Source organism: Alternaria hordeiaustralica (genome assembly GCF_023758085.1).
Source record: "Alternaria hordeiaustralica strain BMP 2776 chromosome Unknown scaffold_10, whole genome shotgun sequence".
NCBI lineage: Eukaryota > Fungi > Ascomycota > Dothideomycetes > Pleosporales > Pleosporaceae > Alternaria > Alternaria hordeiaustralica.
In genome coordinates, this window is record NW_026056782.1 from 772,189 (window position 1) to 793,323 (window position 21,135).

Sequence of the window (21,135 nt, forward strand, 5' to 3'; positions counted from 1 at the left end):
TTGACTTCTCTTCTCTCGAGACGCAGTCTCTTTCTTCTGTGTTTATAGTTTTCTTGTTTTGCATTTCAGCGATTGGTCGTGTTAGCAAAGGTCCCTCGCTTGACCACGGAGATTTGGAGTTTGGCGTTTCCCATCTCTTCACAGAGACTGTTCTATTATGACTGGGACGAAGCTCGCCATGATACGTAGCCCCAGTGCCAGTGCGAGCCTGTGGTTGGATCATACAGCAATGAATATCCTTATCCACTCTACCATATTTTGACATGCAAACGACTGTGAGATGGTGCGATTAATGCGACATGAGCGTGAAGTGTGCAGTGGTGATGCGTCGCATGTCGTGACTGCGCGAAGAAAGTGACCCGAGCGGTGAGATCATAGCTCTTTCCGCGCGCGCTCCGCCAAGCCTGTCGCGACGCGTCGTGCCTTCCACTCCCGCGTGGCCAACGTCAGCGACAAAAACCCAATTGCGACCACAACCACCCCCTTTCATGGCTCCCATCAAGCGCTCCCGTGTAGACAAGGCGCGACAGTATCTCGCAGGCGGCGCAGTATTCCGCGAAGACTCCGACGACGAGCTTGGCTACGAAGACCACCCCTGGGAATGGATCTACGACAACAATGGCATCGACGATGCGCAGCCTGAGCAGACTGCCTCGCCAAGAAAGAGAAAGGCTGCGCCTACACCGCCAGCAAAGCGCATAGTCGGTGCGCGCATGGGCAGCTTCAAGTGCAAAGTGGGAGATGCCGTGCTGCTCAAGGCAGAGGGCAACCAGGCATGGGTCGGCATCATCTGCGACTTCCACGAGGACCCGGACGAGGACGAGAAGATGGCCAAGTTTCTCTGGTTCTCCTCTGAGAAGGAAATTCGCAACCAGAGCAAAAAGCGTTCCGATTTTCTTCCCGTAAGTCCGTCGGCCTTTTGCGAAATTATGCCTCTGACATTCAATAGAACGAACTCTACATATCTGCCGCATTCGACGACAACCCGCTAGCCTCGATCAACGGCACTGCCAAGGTATACTCGTTGGAACGCTTCCAGGAGCTGTATCCGGCAGGCGTCAAGAAGACCTCGAAAGACCATGGCAAGGTCTTCGTGTGCCGGAGAGGCTGCAACACGCGCACGACCACATATACACCAGAATTCAAATGGGAGGACGTATACAGCGATGCCAAGGACATCCGATCGCTGGTCGATCTTGTGGAGGCTCAGACAAAGGCCACTAGGAGAACTGCCGGTCGTCCTAAGAAACATCAGCAGCCCGACTTGGACCAGTTCGTGATCCCTGACTCGGACGATGATGACTTGCCAAAGACTCCACGGAAGCGCCGGAAAATTAATGAAGCGACCACCCCCACATCGACTAGGAAAAGCCCGGCTGCGCGCAAATTCCTTACTCCAACGCACAAGAGGATAGTCATCAAGAAGCAATTGGAGTTCACACCGCTTGGCACGCGTGTACTTGACCCTTCGGCCCTAAACTCACCATTCCAGATCGCGCGGAATCAACTCCATGTTTCCTCGGTACCTGCCGCACTCCCTTGTCGTGAGGAAGAGTTCTCCACCGTGTATAGTCATTTGGACGCGGCCATTACGGACGGCTCGGGCTCATGCATCTACATCTCGGGCACACCTGGCACAGGCAAAACGGCAACTGTGCGAGAGGTCGTCGCCCAACTGCAAGCCTCAGTCCAAGCCGAAGAGTTGGATGATTTCATATTTGTTGAGATCAATGGCATGAAGGTCACGGATCCCCACCAATCATACTCGCTGCTCTGGCAGGCACTGCGCGGCGACCGAGTGAGTCCGTCACATGCACTGGAGCTACTGGAACGCGAATTCTCCACTCCCAGCCCGCGCAGGGTTCCCTGCGTGGTCCTCATGGACGAGCTCGACCAGCTCGTCACCAAGAACCAGTCTGTCATGTACAACTTCTTCAACTGGCCTGGCCTGCGGCACAGCAGGTTAATTGTCCTCGCCGTAGCGAACACTATGGATCTGCCAGAGAGAACGTTGAGCAATAAGATCAGCAGTCGCCTAGGTATGTCCCAGCTAGCATAGCGATCCTTCAGGAACGCGCCCCACGCGTTTGGCGTTTCGATCCCTCCTCAATATGCTACAATATCAGAGGGAGACGACGAGGTCTCCCAACGATCTGCGTATCAATTTGATGTTATCGGTGCGACTTGTATCGCCGGGTACGCCCGTTATTTTCCTGGCGAGAGGCTAACACACATCTTCTAGGCTTAACGCGCATCACTTTCCCAGGCTATACACATGACCAACTGATGCAAATTATCCAGTCCCGGCTCGAAGGTGTACCTGGCAATATTGTGCACCCTGACGCCGTTCAGTTTGCTGCACGCAAGGTAGCAGCTGTCAGCGGTGATGCGCGACGCGCGTTAGACATCTGCAGACGAGCCGTGGAAATCGCCGAAGCGGAAACGACATCGCAGGACCGGGACGATGAGGCGCAGCCAGGTACTCCGAGTAGGACCGGTCGGGGTAACAAAGCAAAGCAGCTCCAAGACTCTCGGTCAAATAAAGGTACCGGAGATCCGGATCATCGGTCCAAAGATCGGGCGGGGCGGAAAGGTATAGTTACTATGGCGACGATCAAACAGGCAATCAACGAGGCTACGAGTAGCCCCCTGCAACAGGCGCTGCGGGCTCTACCGTTGGCGTCCAAGGTGTTCCTTGCGGCCCTCTTGGCAAGGATCCGCAGGTCGGGCATTGGCGAAGCGATCCTTGGAGACGTTGTCGATGAAGCCAAACGGTTGGGGCTCATGAGTCAGTTACTGCCTGTGCACGATTACATTCTCGCCCCTGAGAAGGACGACAGAAGCGAAATGATGAACGGCGCAGCAATGCAGCCTTCTACGCCGTCGAAGCATAGAGACGTTGCTACTAATCTTGGCTTGAAGGAAACGAACAACAAGGCAGCAAGAGCACTCGGCCTCGCACTCGCAGCCACCGAGCTCGCAGAAGCAGGCATTATAGGCGTAGAGGCCCGACATGGCGAGCGAGTAGGCCGTGTCCGGCTTGGCGTTGGTGAAGACGAAGTGCGGCTTGCACTTGGAGACGACGAGACTGTCCATGGCCTCGGTTTCGGAGCGTGATGAATCCGAAACCCCTCGTTCCATTGCTCTCTCGTCTTCGCATTTCTAGAAGGTTGGTGCGCGTCGTCGACGGCATTTGCCGCACATCATCAACACACATGTTCCAATATCCAACAATCTGTATACCCTTTAGCGACCGCATAATATACCCCTCATGGCCTAACGCCCGATTCTGCCCTTCCAATTGTATCTGCGACGTGTGCGACAGGCAAGCGAATCAATGATGCAGCCGAGATGCATATGCGTGGATGGGAAGCTGTGCCACAAGATCTACCGGTCAAGCGTTACGACGCCGGGCCGCCGACCGGGATCTTTCAGCGAATAACGTCGCCCGTCTGTCACTTTAGCCGTCCTCGCCAACCTGCTTTCGAGCTGCGTGGCGTGGCGTGAGGGAACTTCTCCGTTTCGTCTCGTCTCGTCTCAAGGAAGAAAGGAAGGAAGGATGGTAGCATGAGGAGATTTCGCCATGCACACGCCCCACGCCCACGTCGTCGTCGTATATTCCTACGAACGCGAGATGCACAGCGTGGACCCGGCCCATGACATAACTCAACATAGCACAAACGTGATAAGTCGGTCGCTAATGCTATCAATCCACCTGACATATACCCCCAGCGCCTCATTCACCCACCACACATCCCACCAACTCGCTATCCTCGCATCTAGATCTCCATCTGCCTTCTTTCCTTCTTCACTCACCTCAAAAACCTGCTGTGCATCCGTGGCGCACCACTCCCTCACCCGCGATCTCGATCGCGCATCTGGCTTCTCAGCCTGCCTGCCTGCCCACACGATCAAGTCCGTCTGGCGTAAGTTGGGGGCTTGACACTTTGCCCGCTTCGCTTTGCTTTCCTGGCCGCAGATACGGTCTTCGTTTCGCCCACTGCACCTGCATTTCCTGCATTTTGGATACGAGCACGAGCGCGCGTGTTTGCGCGATTGGCCCGAGGCGCGGTGCAGGTAGATGGATGGCGTGAATGTGTGTGGACGGCAAGGTTAGAGCGTACATGTATGTATGAATGTATGTACACATTGCCTTGGCCCGCGCCCCTGGCTCTTGGGGCTGAAGCGCGTGGACGGACGGCGAGGTTGGGCGATTCGATTCGATTCGACGCGGTTTGTTGCGCCATGAGGACTTGCAGCGTGGGCGTGGGTTTCGCATATGTACGTACGTACACATGCCTGGCTGGCCGGAGTGTTGGGTCCAGGGCGGCGTGTGTTTCGTGCAGTAGTCACGTTCAGACGAACATGCTGGCGTGTTTCTCGAACGCGAAGTAAGCAGTTCCAAGGTTGGTGGTAGAGTTTTCCCCGTGCCTTGGGCGGGTGGGCAATGTACGCCACAGGGCCACAGTGACAGTAGAGAGCGTAAGATGATTATCTCTGTATTGAAATGAAAAACAAGGCGTATGTTGCAATCTAGAAGGGAATGGATGCTGGGGCGGTGTTGCATGATCATCTCGTTTCGAAGATGGGGTTCGTGGAACGTGTTACTCGGGTCTTGTTCCGTTTGCGGTATATGGGCTTTTCGGTGGGAGGGGGTGAGGGAGGCATATGTTTGCGTGGAGCCATCGTGTTTCTCTGCTGGTCGTGACGGTAGATTGTTCCGTAAGGTGGTTATGATACGATTTTCTGTATTCTCTGGTTGGTATTCAACATAGCACAGGCTTCAACATGGTAGATGGAATCATGTTCGTATGTTCACCCAGATATGGCCGGTTGCCTCACGAGAAGGTGACATGGAAACACCTACGCAGCGTGTATTTGCACACGAGTGATGAATGGAGTCGATCTCTGAACAGATCCCTCGATGCTGTTACTTCGTGCAAAGGGAGAACTAATATGTTAAATGCGCTCACTTCGTTTCTGCTGGTTCTTTAAAATAACTCGTCTTGACGTCTCAAGGGACGTGTAAACTGTATTTTAACGATTATCTAAAGGTAATGATTTACAGATAGAAAGCTCCAACAAACTTGACGCCACCCAGCTATAATCCCGCTCCAAGATACTATACAAGATCCCTCATACTAACACCCAAGTTCATCTCCATCACCCCACCAACCTAAATAACATCCATACACATCTCCCACGACCCCCCCTCTCCCCTCCCCCTCCTCCTCTCACCCACAACCCCCTTCCCCAACTCCAATCCCACAACCCTCGCCGGCCACTCAATCAAGCCCCACTTCTCCCGTCCCAGCACCATCGCAACCGCCGTCACGATATCCGCGCCCAACCCCTCAAGCCACCACACGTTCCTCACTCTGCCCGGCAGCACAGCATAGTGCGCCAGGACAACGAGCGCATGTGGATTCTTGGCTTCGACCAAAGCGAGGAAGTCGCGGGGTATGCGTGTTGCCCAGACGAAGATTGCGCCGCGGTCTGTGAGCGTGGAGATGGTTGTGTCGTCGATGGAGTAGGGGACTGCGGTCATGGGTGGGTAGCGTTCAGGCAATGTTAACTGACTTATGAGATTGAAGCTTTGGCGGAGGTAGAGGAGGGCTTCTGAGAGGTATTCGCGGTGTTGTGTCTCTAGATCGGTCTCGCTCTCTTGGTTCCATAGGTTTTCTATGGCGGCGAGACGGGCGTCTTCGTTGAGGGCACGTGGGGTCGCGGGCGTGGTGGTTCGCGGCCACCATTCTCGCGCTGTGACGGGGTGGAGATCACTTCCTACGACCCAGTTCCAGCCTGAGAGCAGGACGGTGAGGGGGCCGCGGAGGCCCCAGATGGTGCGCAGGGCGCAGGAGAGCATTTTGTCGGCTATGTCTGGTGGTGGGACGGTGGTATTGGGGGGTATCGAAGCGATGAGGTTCTCGATGTCTATCGAGGAGGTGCGGAAGAGATATACAGCTGTAAACGTTGAACTCGCAAAGAGTGCTGCTGCGTTCTTTTGCGTTATGTTTTCGAGCTCTGTTCTATATCTCACTAGAGCTTTATTCATGCGCGCTGCTGCTAATGCGTTCATTCGTCTCTTATCCTCTTTGCGGTCGTAGAGTCGGCCGAGATGTAATGAGGCGACGGAAAGTACGCAGTTCGTTAGGAAGTCGTGATTTTGCGCCATCTCAGGGACGTAGGTTTGCCAGGCTGCTTTTGCGGGGTCATCGTTCGCGAGTGAGAGAGATGTTGTGAACTCGTAGTGACATAGGACTTCTTGTAGTGATGGCGGAAGTAGCTCTCGGATGTTTTTCCAAGCATCGTCTAAGCGGATATAAGGCGGTATGGTCAGCTCGGGGAAGTAGCCTCCTTGATAGTCCCCATGAGAAGGCGAGACGGTCAAGCTTGTGGAAAAGTCTATTGGTACATCGTCCAGAAAGATCTCAGTTTGTCGTGGCATCTGCGTTGCGAGGGCTACTTCATTGCTAAATGCGATGAGGTTGGTTGGCGAATATGACGGTGTATTTTGCGTTTCTGGTGTGCTTGGTATCGGTGATGGTGATATCATGTGCTGTTGTGTTGATGCGGGTGATGTTGATGTTGTCGAGAGGCGTGACGAAGGGGCCAGCATGAGAAAGCTGCATGTGTCGCCTTTCTTGTCGCAGTTTGCACATGACGGGTGCTTGCAGTCGCACTGGAATTCAGATTAGCATCATAGAAGACCAGACATTTGGCAATTGATCTGGGTTGCAGTGATTCCGTGGCATCCTAAGTGGGCGAGGGTGTGGGAGCTTCTCGGGTTATGTGTTACCACAACCTAAGAAGATGTTCTATGAATCATAGTATTACTTGAACTTGATGCCCGTTGACATAACTCTCAGATAGACGTTCTCCGCTATCCAGTGGCGCAGGGTAAATAACGTGATCGAGACGCACCAAAACGGGCATAACCAACCCGTATGCATGGGGAACCAATAAAAGAACTGCGGGAAGAACTCACCTTAATACGTCTTCGCTTACACTCCTTGCATCCCAGCCTCGTCTTGTTGTGTGATCGTCTCGTAGCCATGACTTCGGACCGGGAAGCTCGGTACCAATACGGTGTATACGGTGGCGTAAAGAAGTAGAAGAAGATGCGTCTTCTCAGTAAGTCGCCGAGGCTTGAGATAGGTCCACGACACGTTGAGGTCGCAGAAACGGCAGCAAAATTACTGACACGATACACAGAACGCTGTTGAAGCGTGCAGGTGACATCGAAAGCAAGACCGATTGTTTCGTAAGGTGCGGCTGTGACGCTTCCCCACAGGGACCTGACGCTAGCCACAAAGGGCAGTTTTCGTACTGCGGGGCCTGTGATTGGCCGAAGGAACATTCGGAAACAGCTACTTTCCGGAAGCTCCTGCGTGTGACGCAATGCCTGGTGTCTTGTTGATCGCCGTCTGGTGTCTGTATTTGAAAACCCGCTCATGATGTCTATTCGTATACTGATTCTATTCATTGCTTTTGTTGTAGCGCTTCAGACACCGTGCAAATGCATATGCTGCGCGTCATCTACCTAAGCTGGGACTAGATGTAGTACATAAACTCATGGCCACGTATACTGTCGTTCAACTCAAAAGCGTTCCGTGCGAACCAAAAGAAAGTCTTAGTTCTTAAATACGGTGGCAGAGCTCCAACGACCTGCGGCCTTCGCCCTGTAGTCGTCCTTGACCTTTTGTTCGCTCTTCCACTGACTGAGTAGCGCGAGTCCGGCTTGAGCTTCTTCTATCGTAATGCTCGAAAGTTCCAAAGTCTTCTGTAGGTCTTGCTCGTTCTGGGATTTCGAGCTGTTGTCGAGTATGTATCGGACGTTGTATCCGGACTGCAGATGGGATGCGCTCTGCGAGTGCTTCTTCAGGAACTCATCGTTGTAGGCTTTGAGGTCGGCTTCGGCAGGCGGTGTGGTGAAGGACTCCTTAATGACCTCCGAGGCCTGAGATGAGAGGGGCTCAGCGGGTTTGGAGACTGCTAGATTAGCGATGAGCGTGACGAGGCATTCTGTATGTAACTTACTAGCTTGACGGAAGCGAACACTCTGCTCGTGCAGCTTGGGGTTCTCTGGGTCGATCTCCCGTGCAGACTGCAGACACTTCAGGGCGAGCAAATACTTGTCTGGATGACTGTTAGCATACATATGGCATGGGATGTGCTGTTGAGTGACTTACTTCGTCGGAGATAGACCTCGAAACCCACGTTCTGAGCTCCAATGTTCTTGGGGCCTAACTCGAGCATGGGCTGCAAGAATCGTAGTGCGTCCTCAAGAGGCTGCTTTGTCTGGAGCAGCTTCTCGCCATTTGGATCTTGGTCTTCCTTCTTTGTCTCGCCGTCATCGCCCTTGGCAGTCGCCTTCGCGGCAGCCGCAGCTTTGCGCTCAGCCTCCGCCTTCTCGGCCATCTCCCTGTCCTTCTTAGCCTTCTTTTGCGCTTTCTTGCGGTCGGTAGGATCCAGTTTGTCAAGGTCAAGCTCGTCCGAGCTCGATAGCTTTGGGTTGTCCGCTAGCCGTACGTATAGTTCGACTGCCTGAGTGGCTGCCCTAGTGAAGAAAGGATGGTCGCGGAGGTGGTCTTCCCATCTGACCATGTCGATGTAAGCGCGGATCTGGCCCTTCCGTAATGAGAAGCTGTGGAAGTCGAACTGGTCCTCATGCCACACATCGAAGATGTCTGCAATGGCGGTGAAGCGCTTGAGAGCGAGACCGAGCTTCTCTTGTCGCAAGTATGCCTCGCCGTCTTCAAGCAGATACCACATACACTGCATATCGTGGAGATCACCGAGAGGTCCGCCCACAGTCTCGTTGCGAGTGAATTTACTCATAGTGTTGAGCGCGGTTTCGTTCTCGTTGTTCCGTAATTGGTATTTGGCGCACTTGGTGTTGATGTATCGATCGCCCTTTTCCAGCTCTCGTGCTTGGTCGAGGATTTCTGCGGCCTTTTGTACGTCGCCCATGTGTTTGTAGATCCGAGCCTTTGTCTGGTTGTAATCGACCGATTTCGGGTCCTTCTCGAGCAGCTTGTCTATGTACTCCATGGCCTTCTCCAGGTCGCGACTTTGGACGTAGTTGTAATGCTGGGCCAGGAAGTATAGCACAGCCTCGTCGAAACGGTCGGAGTTGTCGCCGTTGCTCTCGTCGCTCGTCGGTTTGCTGGAAGCATAGCCAAGGACCAGCTCTTCGATGACTGCCTTCTTTTCCTCGTCGCGGTAGAGCGACTTGATGTTGGGGAAGGTCGAGGGCACGCCCTTGTTCAGCTTGCCCCGGAGATAGGCGTCCGCCTGTGTCTTGAAAGCTTCGCCCTGAAGGAAGTCCAACGGTATCCGCCTCGCAGCATCGTTGCGCTGATTCTTGCTGGCGAAAGACTGGTACAGCTCGTTCAGCTTCTCGATATCGGCGTCGTTGGACCGGTCTAGGCCAAGTGCCTTCTCCAAGCCGTCGAAGTATGCGCGGTACTCGCTGTTCCTGCTCAGAAGAATCCTGTATGCCTTCTCAGCCTCCTCTTTCCGTCCCAACTCGAGGAGGTATTTCGCCTTGAGTTCCAACGCCGCGGTGCGATCCAGACTGACGCGCACCACGTCTTCCAAGTGGTTCAGCGCACGTTCCACGTCGCCCGACTCGTATATTATCGTGTTCTTGTAGAGCGTCGCTTCGGAGTGCTCGAGGTCCGACTTGGCGGGGGGCTGTTTGAGCGTCTCTTCGTACGTCTTGAGGATGTTTTCGGCCTCGGCGTAGTTGCCTGACAGATGGTAAGCGACTGCCAATGCCGTCCAGTTCTGGCGCAGTTGTGGGCGCTCCTGCATCATCTTCCGCCGGCTCTCAATGTATCCGTCGTAGTCGCGGACTTGGCACTGGAGAAGGGCGAGGTCGCGGAGGATGTTCAGCGATTGCGGTTCTATGCGCAGGGCCATCTTGTACGACTTGATTGCCTCGGGGTAGTTCTTGACCGATCGCCATAATAGGCCGTAGACGTGCCAGCAAACGTGCGACTTCATGTCGTTGCGGAGGGCTTCCTTGCAGAGGGCGAAGGCGTCGTCGCCCTGGCCCTGGGAGTTGAGGATCAGGGCCTTCATGGCCTGGGTGTCGCCATGGGTGGGGTATTTCTTCAAGATCTGCTCGGCAGCTTTGAGGCCTGGCGGGGTCAGCGGTCGTGCCCGTCGTCGTCCACGTGCAATTGGCGCCTACCCTTCTTGTACAGCTTGCCCTCGTAGAATTTGATGAGCGAGCGGAAGAGCGTCGCCTCCTTGCTGGGCAGTTGTTGCGGCATCGCGGCGGTCGTGTGGTTGGTAGGCGCGGAGCGTCAACGAGGTTCCGGTGCGAACAAGTTGCGATCGGAATTGGCGAGTCGACGCACGTGCGACGGGACCGTGGGGGATTAGGGTGGATGGAGGATGATTTAGTCGATGCAGTATATCATCGCGACAATGGGTGTGGAACAAGCAGCCGCGGGAATGGTGGCTGGTGGTCTCAATGTGGCACTACTACGTGTGTGTGGGGAGCTTGAATTTCAGATGTTCCAGTGCTATGACCACAGCGCCCGCACCTCGACCAAGTCACGCACGTGCGCACCCCGCCTCATGATACCTAGGTATCGTTAAACGTCTTGCCTTAGACTTGTATTTGGACAAGTATCTCCAGTCAATTGAGTCGACTATGAGAATACACAATATTTATACACACCCCAGCAAAAGCCTTCTGGATCTACGTACTCTCCAACAGCGCTTTACTTCGACAGACGTCCTGATCGCCTTTTTGCAGTCGCATCATCGCCGATGACCTCTTCTTTAGCAGTAGCAGCCTTCTTCTGCTTTGCGGTACCGTTTGCAGTAGTCTTGCGTTTCTTGACCGGCTGTGTCTCTTCAGCGTCAACAACCTCTTCTTCCTCGCTTGCTTCCACGTCTACTTTCGCCTTCTTGCTGCCACGCTTTGCTCTTACTGGGAGTTTCTCCTCCGTAGCATCAACGTCCTCCTCTTTGACCTCTGCCTTGACCTCCTTCGCATTCTTACGTCCTCGCTTTGGCTTAGCCGGTGCCTCCTCTTTAGCATCATCGGCATCTTCTTCCTCTTCTTTGGTAGCCTGAGCCTTTCTCTTGCTACCCTTCTTAGGTTTCGCGTCCTCTACGTCTTCTTCCTCTTCCTCCTCCTTCTTGACAGCCTTGGCCTTCTTTTTGCCACCCTTTTTAGGTTTCGCATTTTCCTCGACATCGTCCTCGTCCGCGCCCTCCGACACGTCACCAGCAACAGCTGCCGTCTTCTTCTGGACACTCGGTACAATGGCTGAAGTTCGCCCACCGACCTTGAGGAACGTAATCTTCTCGCCGGTGGGGAGTTTCTGGGCTTCCTTCTTACCCTTGCCCCAACGGTGCTTCATCAACCAATCTTTGGGGAAGGCGTCCGAATCTCCGTTAGCTTCCACGGCGGTGTCGCAAACGTACATGATAGCATCGTGCAGTCGTTTGATCTGCTCATCGCTGAAGGTGTTGCTGTACTGCTCGGGATGTAGACGAGCCTGGTACATGACCTCGTCACCGACCCAGTTCCCTATGCCAGACACGTTTGCTTGGTCAAGGAGCAATGCTTTTACGGGTACCTTCTTGCTCCGCAGCTTCTTGCTAAGCCAATCCACCGTGAGGATATCCTTGTCGATTACAGGATCTGGCCCGTTCTCTTTCAGTGGTGTAGTCTTCCTCATGTCTTCAGCAGCGGCATCCACCAGTCTTACACGAGCAAGCCGTCTTGCGTCTACCAAGGCGACCTCGTTCTTGGAGTCTTTCAACTGCAGGATGAACTTCCAGTACTTGGGTGGCCATTCCGCCTCTTCAGGTTTCGCCGGACGATAATGTGCTGAATCGTCATTGCTGAATTTCTGAATCAGGTACACAAAGTCAGCATATGTCTCATATGCAGTCCGTATAGAAGTCACGAACCATCCAGCCTGCCATTCCAAAGTGCATCAAAGGATGTGGCGGCGAGTCCATGACCAGCCAGAAGTATTTACCCTGCTGTCGTGCGTCTACTATCTTTTTTCCGGTCAAGGCCTCCTGGAAGGCGGATGCAGACGTCCCGACTTTTCCAAAGACGATCTGGGTATTGTGAGTCGACGTTCCATCAGAAAGAAGGGAAAAACGAACATTATCTTCCTGTGCCATGACATTTTTAATCGTCTTGCCAACGGCATGTTTCTTCAAGAAACCGACAATGCGCGCAACTTCCGCGATCTACGTGATATCAGCAACTTTCGTGCGCGCGCGAAATGGACGCGTCCTGACCTCAGGCATGGCGCTGAAACTTGCGCAGAACTCTTGATTGTTTCGTAGATGTAGTAATTAGAAGGAAAGAGCTCGAGAATGATGCGCAATACGTCAATCGAGGAAGCTATAGTCGTGGTTGAGCTCGAGCACCCTGAGGTCGCGCGTCGCGGATCCAGGCTTAGCGCACGACGCGTTCTCACGGGATAAGCCCACTACGTCACCACTCGTGTTCCATCTCATCTCATCTCTCATCATCTTCGTGCCATCCATCGATATGGTTTCTCCACCAAATCCCGAATTCAATGCCGACTTACTCACGTTCTCCGCGCGCACGCCAGGCTGGACCTGCCTTTCTGGGACGCCCCGCAATGCCGGAGGGCGGGATCGGAATGACATCGACACACGATAAGACGCGATTTACATAATCCTCCGCCCTACACGCCGCCCACATGTACTTCAGCTCGAGGCTTTGTCTTTGCAACACTTGCAATCTGACAATACGGGCATCATGCGGTGGAATTGGGTAGCTGTTGTCGCAAGTGCGGCTTGCGTCTCTTCTCATGCAACGCATCACGTCGAAGACCAACAGGCCTTCTCCCAAGACCGACTAGATGAATTGGAGAGGAAGTGGGGTACAGACGTGAGTATCGTTCCAGCAGCATCTGAGTATTAGCTGACAATTGAATAGTGGGGGTTCTCTGGCATCTCAACTTTCGCTCACCTACCGCATACGCGCTGCTTGACACACCCAGAGACGACTTACGATATCGCCATCCTCGGTGCGCCTTTCGACACAGCAGTCTCCTACCGACCCGGTGCTCGATTCGGACCCCGTGCAATCCGCGCCGGCTCAAGCCGACAGACATCCTTCCGAGGCTTCAATCCCCGAGCCAACCTCAACCCGTACACGTCATGGGCAAAGATCGTAGACTGCGGAGACATACCAATCACGCCCTTCGACAACACGTTGGCGCTGAAACAAATGAGCGAGGCCTTTCTCGAGCTGGGAAAAAGACCTGCGACGGAGAAGAGCACGGAGAGCGGGGTGCAGTATCTCAAGAAGCCAAAGCTGCTGACTCTTGGCGGAGACCACAGCATTGCACTTCCGGCGCTGAGGGCCTTGAAAGATGTATATGGGCAGCCGATTGCCGTGGTACACTTTGACGCCCACTTGGATACCTGGCATCCGGCGAAGTACCCGTCCGCTTGGATCGACCAGGAAGATCCTTCTACACAGTCGTTCTTCAATCATGGTAGCATGTTTTGGATTGCAGCCACTGAGGGTCTGATCGCAAACGACTCGAGTGTACACGCGGGACTGAGGACACGACTGTCGGGCGACGAGCCAGAGGACTACACCGACGATTCGCAACAAGGCTGGATTCGCATCGCAACAGACGACATCGATGAAATCGGAGTAAAGGGCGTCATTACCTCAATCATGAACCGCGTGGGCACAGAAATGCCTGTCTACCTCAGCATCGATATCGATGTGATTGATCCTGGACTCGCACCAGGCACGGGCACACCCGAACCAGGCGGATGGACCACGCGTGAGCTCATCCGCATATTGAGAGGTATTGAAGGCATGAATGTTATCGGTGCGGATATTGTTGAAGTCAGTCCCGCGTATGATGGCGCAGCAGAAACGACAGGTATGGCAGCGGCGCAGGTCGCGTACGAGGTACTTACGAGTATGGTACGAAAGGGACTTATCGAACAGGCACGAACGAAGGTTACAACGCACGAAGACAAGGATGAGTTGTAGACCACAGCACATTGATCGCAGAAGAAACATATATGAAGAGTATCAATGAAGAATAGTGTAAGATACATTATATACAAAGAACCCTCGATACGGAGCCAATCATCCCGTGAGCCCTCTAACCCGATCCAAAAAAAAACGCCATGCAACAAAACATTGACCCAAAAAGTAACTCCCCAAGGCGAAACGCGTCTAAATACCAGAATCAGTCTGATTGTACGGCCTATCCCCATCCGGCGCGCTTCCCTCCGCCCAATAAGAATCCCATTCATCACACCCCTGCTTCAACACACTCGTATCGCCCAGCTTACCCTGAATCTCACTCATGCGCTCCATAAACTGGAGGCTGAGTCCCTGGCTCGCATGCCATGCAATGTGACTAGAAGTAAAAGGTCAGTATATGTCTCAAATGCACTTTCATACAGCGAGGACTTACCAGTGCATAATCCACATGCCGGGGTTATCAGCCGGGAAAGCAATGAGCATGTAGCCGCCAGCAGGCAACAAAGCAGTGTCACGCCTCGTCGGGTTGTTGAAATTGAGGCCGTTGGTGGATCCGTCCCAGGTACCTGCGCCGCGGCCCACGATGTAGTAGTCGTGGCCGTGGAGATGGATGGGGTGGGGAAGGGCGATCTTAGAGGTCGACTGGATGTACCACATGTACCAGCCTTCTTTGTCCATGGTGTACACGTTGCCGTTTGGACCGATGTTGCGGGAGCCTCCAAGCACAGTCTCAAGCGAAGGATTGTTCCAGTCCACGACGTGGGGCGTACCGTCGATTAACCACCGGAAAAGGTTGTCCTTCGCAGGGTCGGCAAACGAGTCTACGCTCATCTTGTGGTTTTGGACCTCGCCCATTACAGATGTGGGCACGGTGTTGGGGACGAAGGGGATGAGGTTGGATGAGGACTCGTCGTCGCAGCCTGTGCGTATTGTGACGGAGGACTTGAAGGTGGGGTTTGAAGTGCTGGATGCGCCGTCGTAGTGCAGGATCGCGCCGACGGGCTTGCCGGCTGACGCGATCTTGTTGCTGCCACAGCTGCCGGTTACGACGCGGAACCAGTAGTTGTCGACGGTTTGGTTGGCGGTGATGACTACGTCGTACCGTTGACCGATCTGCAGGGTCAGTTGGTCGGTGACGTAGGATTTGATGGGCACGAAGTCGGAGGTCAGGACTGTGAAGGGGTGGCCGTCCATGGACACGCTGAAGGTGCTGTCTACGGCTGTGTTGATGAGGCGGATGCGGTACTTCTTGCCTTTGACGACGTTTATCCTGGCGTACTTCCCGTTGTCGTTTGCGGCGTTGATGTGTGTGCCGTTGACGAGGATGTTGTCGGGCGAGGGGGGTCCAATCTTAGAGTGCTGGGCGACTTCGTTCAGTGTGAAAGCGGGTACGTAGTACCAGTCAGTGATGGGGAGAGTACCCAGGTCGACGTCGTAGTTGGCAGTAGCTGGTCCATCGATGATCATGGTACCGACAACACCATCACCATATTGGGCTGAGAAGTGAGAGTGGTACCATGTTGTACCGAACTGAGTGGCCCTGAACTTGTACTGTCGGGTTCTTCCAGGAGCGATCGGGCATTCGGTGATTCCCGGGACGCCGTCGTCCTGGCAGGAGTTCAGCTGTCTAATACCGTGCCAGTGGATACCGGTTCCGTTGTGCTCGAGGTTGTTCTTGACGTTGATGATGACTGTGTCACCCCACTTTGCTCGTACGAGTGGTCCAGGATATTGACCATTGATGAGCATCATCTCCTTGGAAGTACCACTTCCATCAGGATTGGCCCTGGTAACATTGGAGATCTCGAAGTTGTACTGTCACATGTCAGCACCTATTCGAGCAGGAATTCTTGGATATACTTACAGTCACGGTGGTGCCATCCGGAGGAGACTTGGCATCGAAGTCGGTGGCAATGCTGTAGCCATTACTCCAGCAGTTTCGTGTCCGTGCTGTGTTGGTGCAAGCACCATCTTGCCTCTTGACAATCTGGTCAAAAGTTGGGAACTCATCGGATAGTGGTTCTGCCCGTAGAGGACCAGCGAGTGCAACTGATCCAAATGAAAGCCATGCGGCTAATGAAGGAAACAACATGATGGTGTGAATGCAATATATGAAGGCGAAGAAAGAACGGTACCGGGTCGGTATATATGAAGAGAAGCTGACCAGGCCAATGGATGTCGAATGGTTCCTGGAGTTAATCAATGTAGGGCTGGGGCTGACCAGAAAACAGGTGCCATTTATATGAGACACATCCGAAAGACGCCCCCAAAGTGTAAGTCATCAAATGGTGGCGGTAATCTGAGCTTCGCCATGGGTATTGCCCAGGGCGAAGTCAGCCAGCGCCTTCTTTGCCGTGACACCGACTTTTTCTCGCTTAGTGCTGCATGTCAGTTGGACCCGCGTGGTCCAGGTGGTGAGATCGACGCCAGGGCGCCCTAGAAATGCTCATCTCGTGCTATGACACGGGATGGACTTGAACGATCCCGGCCGTGGATAGCTGATGATGAGGGCCGATTAGGCAAATGTCTGGCCTCGGTAGATGCAGCGACCGATGGGCTGTAGCCCAGCTATGGCAGTGGCTCGATTACGTCCATGTCGGCGAGTGGGTAGGAGCGAGGCGAAGTCGATGAAGCCAAGATCTCAGACGGTGCACGGATGTAGCTCCTAATCGGGATTCCGGTATGAAGGGACCACACCAGCGCTAAGTCAGTGGTAGTCCCAACTTTACTCGAAACGGTGCGTGATGAGCGACCTACTCGTGTTGGAGCGTTTTCTCAGGTGAAGGATCCTAGGAGCTCGCGTAAGGTGATGGACCCTTGTCGGATGCAAGATCTATTGAATTACAGATCGGGTACTCCACAAGATACGGCCGCTACTCGAGCATACTCTGTGCTCACCGGAGACGAGAGCCCACATGGAGTGGTTAAATGTGGGTACTGACGTTGTGTAGGATGTGACTTAGGCCTGATGCAGAATCTGTTTGCGACGTGACAAAAGCATCGAGAACGCATGCTACTCGTGCGAAGCATGTGGTGACCCACGCGATCGGAAGACGGGAATACAACCGTCCCATCCGGTACCGAGGAAGCTTACCTAGGCGGTTCCAATCAAATGTTGAGCTCTGTTACAAGAATAACATCGTACGGCATATGCGGTTATTGAGCAGGGACCAGCCAAATCCAAAACCCACTGGTTCTTCGAAATTGTACCCCAGCCGAGGTTATAGTCAGGCTGACAGAAGTATCCAAGACAGCGGTATCCCTTCCGGTCGCTTGCTGACGTTGAACGTCCAATTTGGACACTGAGACCCCCTTGGGCTGTGGCGTAGACCGACTCCAACATACACGGGCTTATCAGGATCTTCATAAGCTACATGGTGTAAGAGGACTACATGCTCGGTATGGCATTCCAATTATTCGCCGACTGCAGGTTAGCATGATGTGCCTTCCATGCATGCTGTGTAGCTCGACATGCGGGTTCCAGGGATGGCCTTCCGACCCGTGAACTTACTCTGTGGCTTCAAATAACCAAGATCCAGGTCATTCATCCAGATGAACGGCCGACAGAGCGGCCGCTAGAAAAGCTTGTGACTATCGCATTGGATGCGACTATCTCGGACACATGCGCCCGCGAATAGACACGAACGGGGAGAAGGAAGTGCGAACTTCAACGCTCGGATCGGCATGCGCGGCTGCTGGAAACGCGCTGGAAACAGGAGCGCGGGTTCATCAGCGACTGGCCAGCCTATCGTTAGTAAGTTCGACCAACTGAGCGGGCGGGTTTGCTGCAAGTTGGTGCAAGAATATGCGGACGTTGGGGCCGAGTGAAGTGACGTGAACACTAAGATCGGTTCAGGGGTGTGGGCGCTAACCTAGCACGGACCGGCACTAATTTCAGTGGCTTTCCATAGCGGCCGCACACACATGGGTGCCTTCGCCTCCTCCACTAAGCACCACTTTCTTCCTTCTGCAGAGCGATGCGACGCCTTACGAGGGCTAAGTACTGATGAGGCGCAGAACTGCGCTTGACGTCTTCACGAATTGCTGACCGCCCGCCCCGCCCACCTGTTCCAGTCTGTCACAAGCTCGCTTCCGTGTTGACACTGTTAGATCAAGCACTTGCCATGACTATTTTCATTGCATCTTCGATCCATGTCGGCTTACTCGGGGGTCGGGGCACAGCTCAGTGCGCAAAAGATAAGCCGTGTTTGTGAAGAACCTGCTGGGCTTGATCATCATACAAGGTACAAAAGAGGTCATGGCCCACTGACTCTGCATACCACATCCAGCGTATCATACCTGTACTTTCAGTCGTTGACTTGACTTGCTCCAATATGTACTCTCGTTCTATATTCCTCGCGGTGGCTGCCGCCTCCATCACCCTCGTCAAAGCCGATGACCCCTTCGGGAGCTCTGGTGGTATCTGTTACGCCTATGGTGTTGACTTTATCGATGAAGGAAGCTACTTCATCGACTCAGAGTCTACTGAAGATTTCTCTGCTGTAACATACTTCAGAGGTTGCAACGCGGATGGTTTGGCAGATGTCGTGCTCGTCGCGCCTGACGTGGAGGATACCAGCGGCGAAGAATACTTGTGCGACAAAATTCCAACGACACCTGACGATACGAACCAAGTGGCAGACTGTCCTATCAAGAAGAATCAGATGAGCTCAGGACACTGGCTACTTCTGATTCTGGGAGACAATGAAGCCAACGAGGACGGCTCGAATGGCCAGCCTTTCGCATGGCAGAGAGGTATGTCTTCTTTTGTTCAATAACCGAATAACCCATTTACTAACGAATCTAGATCTCTACCTGACTGTCGGCACGAAAGTCACCAGCACGTACACTGCAACAACCACAGACACCAAGACCGAGACGCCTACTATCACTCAAACTGTCACTACCACCTCGACTGATGTCGTCACTGCTGGACCATTCTCGACTGTCACGATGCCTAGTGGCACCGCTAAGAAGGTCAAGACAATTAGGCCAAAGGCAGTCACTGAGACAACTACCAAGACCATGACTCGCACCAGGCACTCTTGGACCAAGAGCTTTGGCGTCACCACTAAGACTGTCGAAGCCACGTGCACTACCCCGGCCCACGTGGGCAAGCCTGACAAGCCTTGCGAGTACTCGCCCACCAAAGTTCACGCGGCGGCTATTGAGACACCTACCACCATCCCCAAGTTCCACCGCTGGGTTCGCAAGGGCGACCGCGAGGTCGACTACGAATGGGCGCGTGCCCGCGTCGAAGCCGCAAAGCAGAGACGTGCGGAGAAGGCTGGACAGGTTCAGCGCCGCGCTCCTGATGCTCCCACGACAACTGTCACTTACGAGACTCCTGTCGCAGTACTCGCTACTGTGACTGCGCCAGCTATCACCACAACCGAGAGTGTTCTTCTCACAGAGTCTGCTACAGAGACACTTCCTCCTCCTACTGTTCTTTCCGGCCTCCTCACCTCCACTACCACGCTGCCGACTCCAACTAAGACCAAGTCCAAGTTTGCCTTTACTACTACGACCGAGGTCATTACTTTCGGTCACGTCTGGACCACGACAACGACGGTACTTCCTACCTCGTCAGTAAGCGCATGCAAGAAGCACGGCGGGCATTTTTGGTGGATCTAGTGAACCATATTGGCGCTAAATTCGGGCCGTTGACTATTTGATTTCTATTCTGCTGTTCTTCAAGCGCGCATTACATTTAATTACAGTGCACGGCACAAGATAGACGAATTCATGACTACTCTTCACTACCAATGCTTCCAACATTCTTGCGATTGCCGTGTTTGTGAACATGACCACAGCACTGATGCCTCCGCTTAGTCACAGGCGCCTTGCATCGTCAGCTCACCCGCGTCTCTTGAGCTGTTAACACGTCACGTCACAGTATGCACCTCGGTACACTCGGATCTGCTCCCTGCCATGCAAGCAACAATGAGTCCGGCTCGCAAGGTAGAAGTCCAAGTAAACTTACTACGCCACGGCAACCGCCTTAACGCCCTGAGATAGGCGCTAACATGCTGACTCGTGCGCAGGCAAATCCCTGTTCATGTGGCTTTCTCACCTGCGGCCAGCACAATACCATACATGTGCAAGCACGCCTCTTCTCTCGACGTGACACGAACCAAAGTCCCGGCATAAAGCCACATCAATAGCCCCGGAGATGGGAACACAAGGGTCGTGCAAGCCTCCGGCCGCATAGCGTGCCGCCGTGTCCACCATTTCACGCCGTATCGTGGCAAAACATCGAATCATGTGGGTCTACCATCGTTGACGGCTCGGTGGGGTACACGCCCGCTAATTCGATCGCTCCAGGGTATGGATCTCCTCTCCGACGTCCGAACGCCTGGTGCTAGTGTGCGTGTCATAGCAGATAGCGAGAAGAGAATTTTGAAGCCTGGCCCCAAAGAAGAGATGAGCGGCACAGAGAGGGCAACAAGGGCGGTTTGTGGCAGATAGATGGCGATGGCAGAGGCACGGCAAGTGCGCGCCGTCTGACTGCTCATCGATGGAATCAGCACATTGCCGTGTTCCTGCTTCCCGCCCTCATCGCAGGTCGCACAGTCACCTCTCCGCGACCGACCAAGGCGGATGATGTGGCGTAAGCCTCACCGATGACATAATTCTGGCCTCCGGAGCGACAAGCGTAAGCCCAGCGACCGTATGTCTCAGCAAAATGCGGCGTCCAGAGGGCCAAGAAGAGTTTCAGCTTTTGGACCTCGTGTCGTGAGTCAAACCTGCCAGCGATGTCACAGTACCTTCTCGTGTTTATCCCCGAGAAGGGCCAAAAAGCTTAACCTTTTCCTTGGGGCTGCAGCATAACAGACGGGTTATTTTTCTTTCCTTTGTTCGCTACCAAAAGACAAGGCCCTGCGCGTGCAAGGATCCGGCATGGCTCAACAGCATGTTCACTTTCCCTGCTATCGTCCGATGCAGTCTCGCATGTGGGCGCAGCGGCTTACCTCCGATGACAAGCGAGTTGTCAACACTGATGCGCCCCGCAGTCAGTTCCAAGGTTTTCACCACAGACGAAATGTCCACTTTCCTGCTGAAAGCTCGCGATCACACATCGTATCATGGTGGAGCAGTGG

General features: G+C 53.9%; 7 protein-coding genes across 7 annotated transcripts; 3 read left to right on the top strand and 4 right to left on the bottom strand.

The window, feature by feature from the left end:
* Positions 1-488: 488 nt before the first annotated feature.
* J4E84_005849 (uncharacterized protein) lies at positions 489-3,117 on the top strand (the record flags this gene model as incomplete). Its single annotated transcript, XM_049388441.1, has 3 exons — positions 489-902; positions 950-2,039; positions 2,243-3,117. The coding sequence occupies 3 exons, from the start codon at positions 489-491 to the stop codon at positions 3,115-3,117; spliced, it is 2,379 nt and encodes a 792-aa protein (XP_049243986.1).
* A 2,059-nt stretch (positions 3,118-5,176) lies between these two features.
* Positions 5,177-6,556, bottom strand: J4E84_005850 (uncharacterized protein; the record flags this gene model as incomplete). The annotated part of the gene is made up of 1 exon (XM_049388442.1): positions 5,177-6,556. The coding sequence occupies one exon, from the start codon at positions 6,554-6,556 to the stop codon at positions 5,177-5,179; it is 1,380 nt and encodes a 459-aa protein (XP_049243987.1).
* Positions 6,557-7,633: 1,077 nt separating this feature from the next.
* On the bottom strand, positions 7,634-10,283 carry J4E84_005851 (uncharacterized protein; the record flags this gene model as incomplete). The annotated part of the gene is made up of 4 exons (XM_049388443.1): positions 7,634-7,992; positions 8,041-8,139; positions 8,193-10,148; positions 10,202-10,283. 4 exons carry the CDS (start codon positions 10,281-10,283, stop codon positions 7,634-7,636), a joined length of 2,496 nt encoding a protein of 831 aa, XP_049243988.1.
* Positions 10,284-10,739: 456 nt separating this feature from the next.
* J4E84_005852 (uncharacterized protein) lies at positions 10,740-12,294 on the bottom strand (the record flags this gene model as incomplete). The annotated part of the gene is made up of 4 exons (XM_049388444.1): positions 10,740-11,882; positions 11,944-12,099; positions 12,148-12,234; positions 12,286-12,294. The coding sequence occupies 4 exons, from the start codon at positions 12,292-12,294 to the stop codon at positions 10,740-10,742; spliced, it is 1,395 nt and encodes a 464-aa protein (XP_049243989.1).
* Positions 12,295-12,775: 481 nt separating this feature from the next.
* J4E84_005853 (uncharacterized protein) lies at positions 12,776-14,035 on the top strand (the record flags this gene model as incomplete). The annotated part of the gene is made up of 2 exons (XM_049388445.1): positions 12,776-12,907; positions 12,956-14,035. The coding sequence occupies 2 exons, from the start codon at positions 12,776-12,778 to the stop codon at positions 14,033-14,035; spliced, it is 1,212 nt and encodes a 403-aa protein (XP_049243990.1).
* Positions 14,036-14,224: 189 nt separating this feature from the next.
* Positions 14,225-16,127, bottom strand: J4E84_005854 (uncharacterized protein; the record flags this gene model as incomplete). The annotated part of the gene is made up of 3 exons (XM_049388446.1): positions 14,225-14,411; positions 14,469-15,850; positions 15,900-16,127. 3 exons carry the CDS (start codon positions 16,125-16,127, stop codon positions 14,225-14,227), a joined length of 1,797 nt encoding a protein of 598 aa, XP_049243991.1.
* A 2,242-nt stretch (positions 16,128-18,369) lies between these two features.
* On the top strand, positions 18,370-19,669 carry J4E84_005855 (uncharacterized protein; the record flags this gene model as incomplete). Its single annotated transcript, XM_049388447.1, has 2 exons — positions 18,370-18,790; positions 18,843-19,669. The coding sequence occupies 2 exons, from the start codon at positions 18,370-18,372 to the stop codon at positions 19,667-19,669; spliced, it is 1,248 nt and encodes a 415-aa protein (XP_049243992.1).
* Between the last annotated feature and the right edge of the window lie 1,466 nt (positions 19,670-21,135).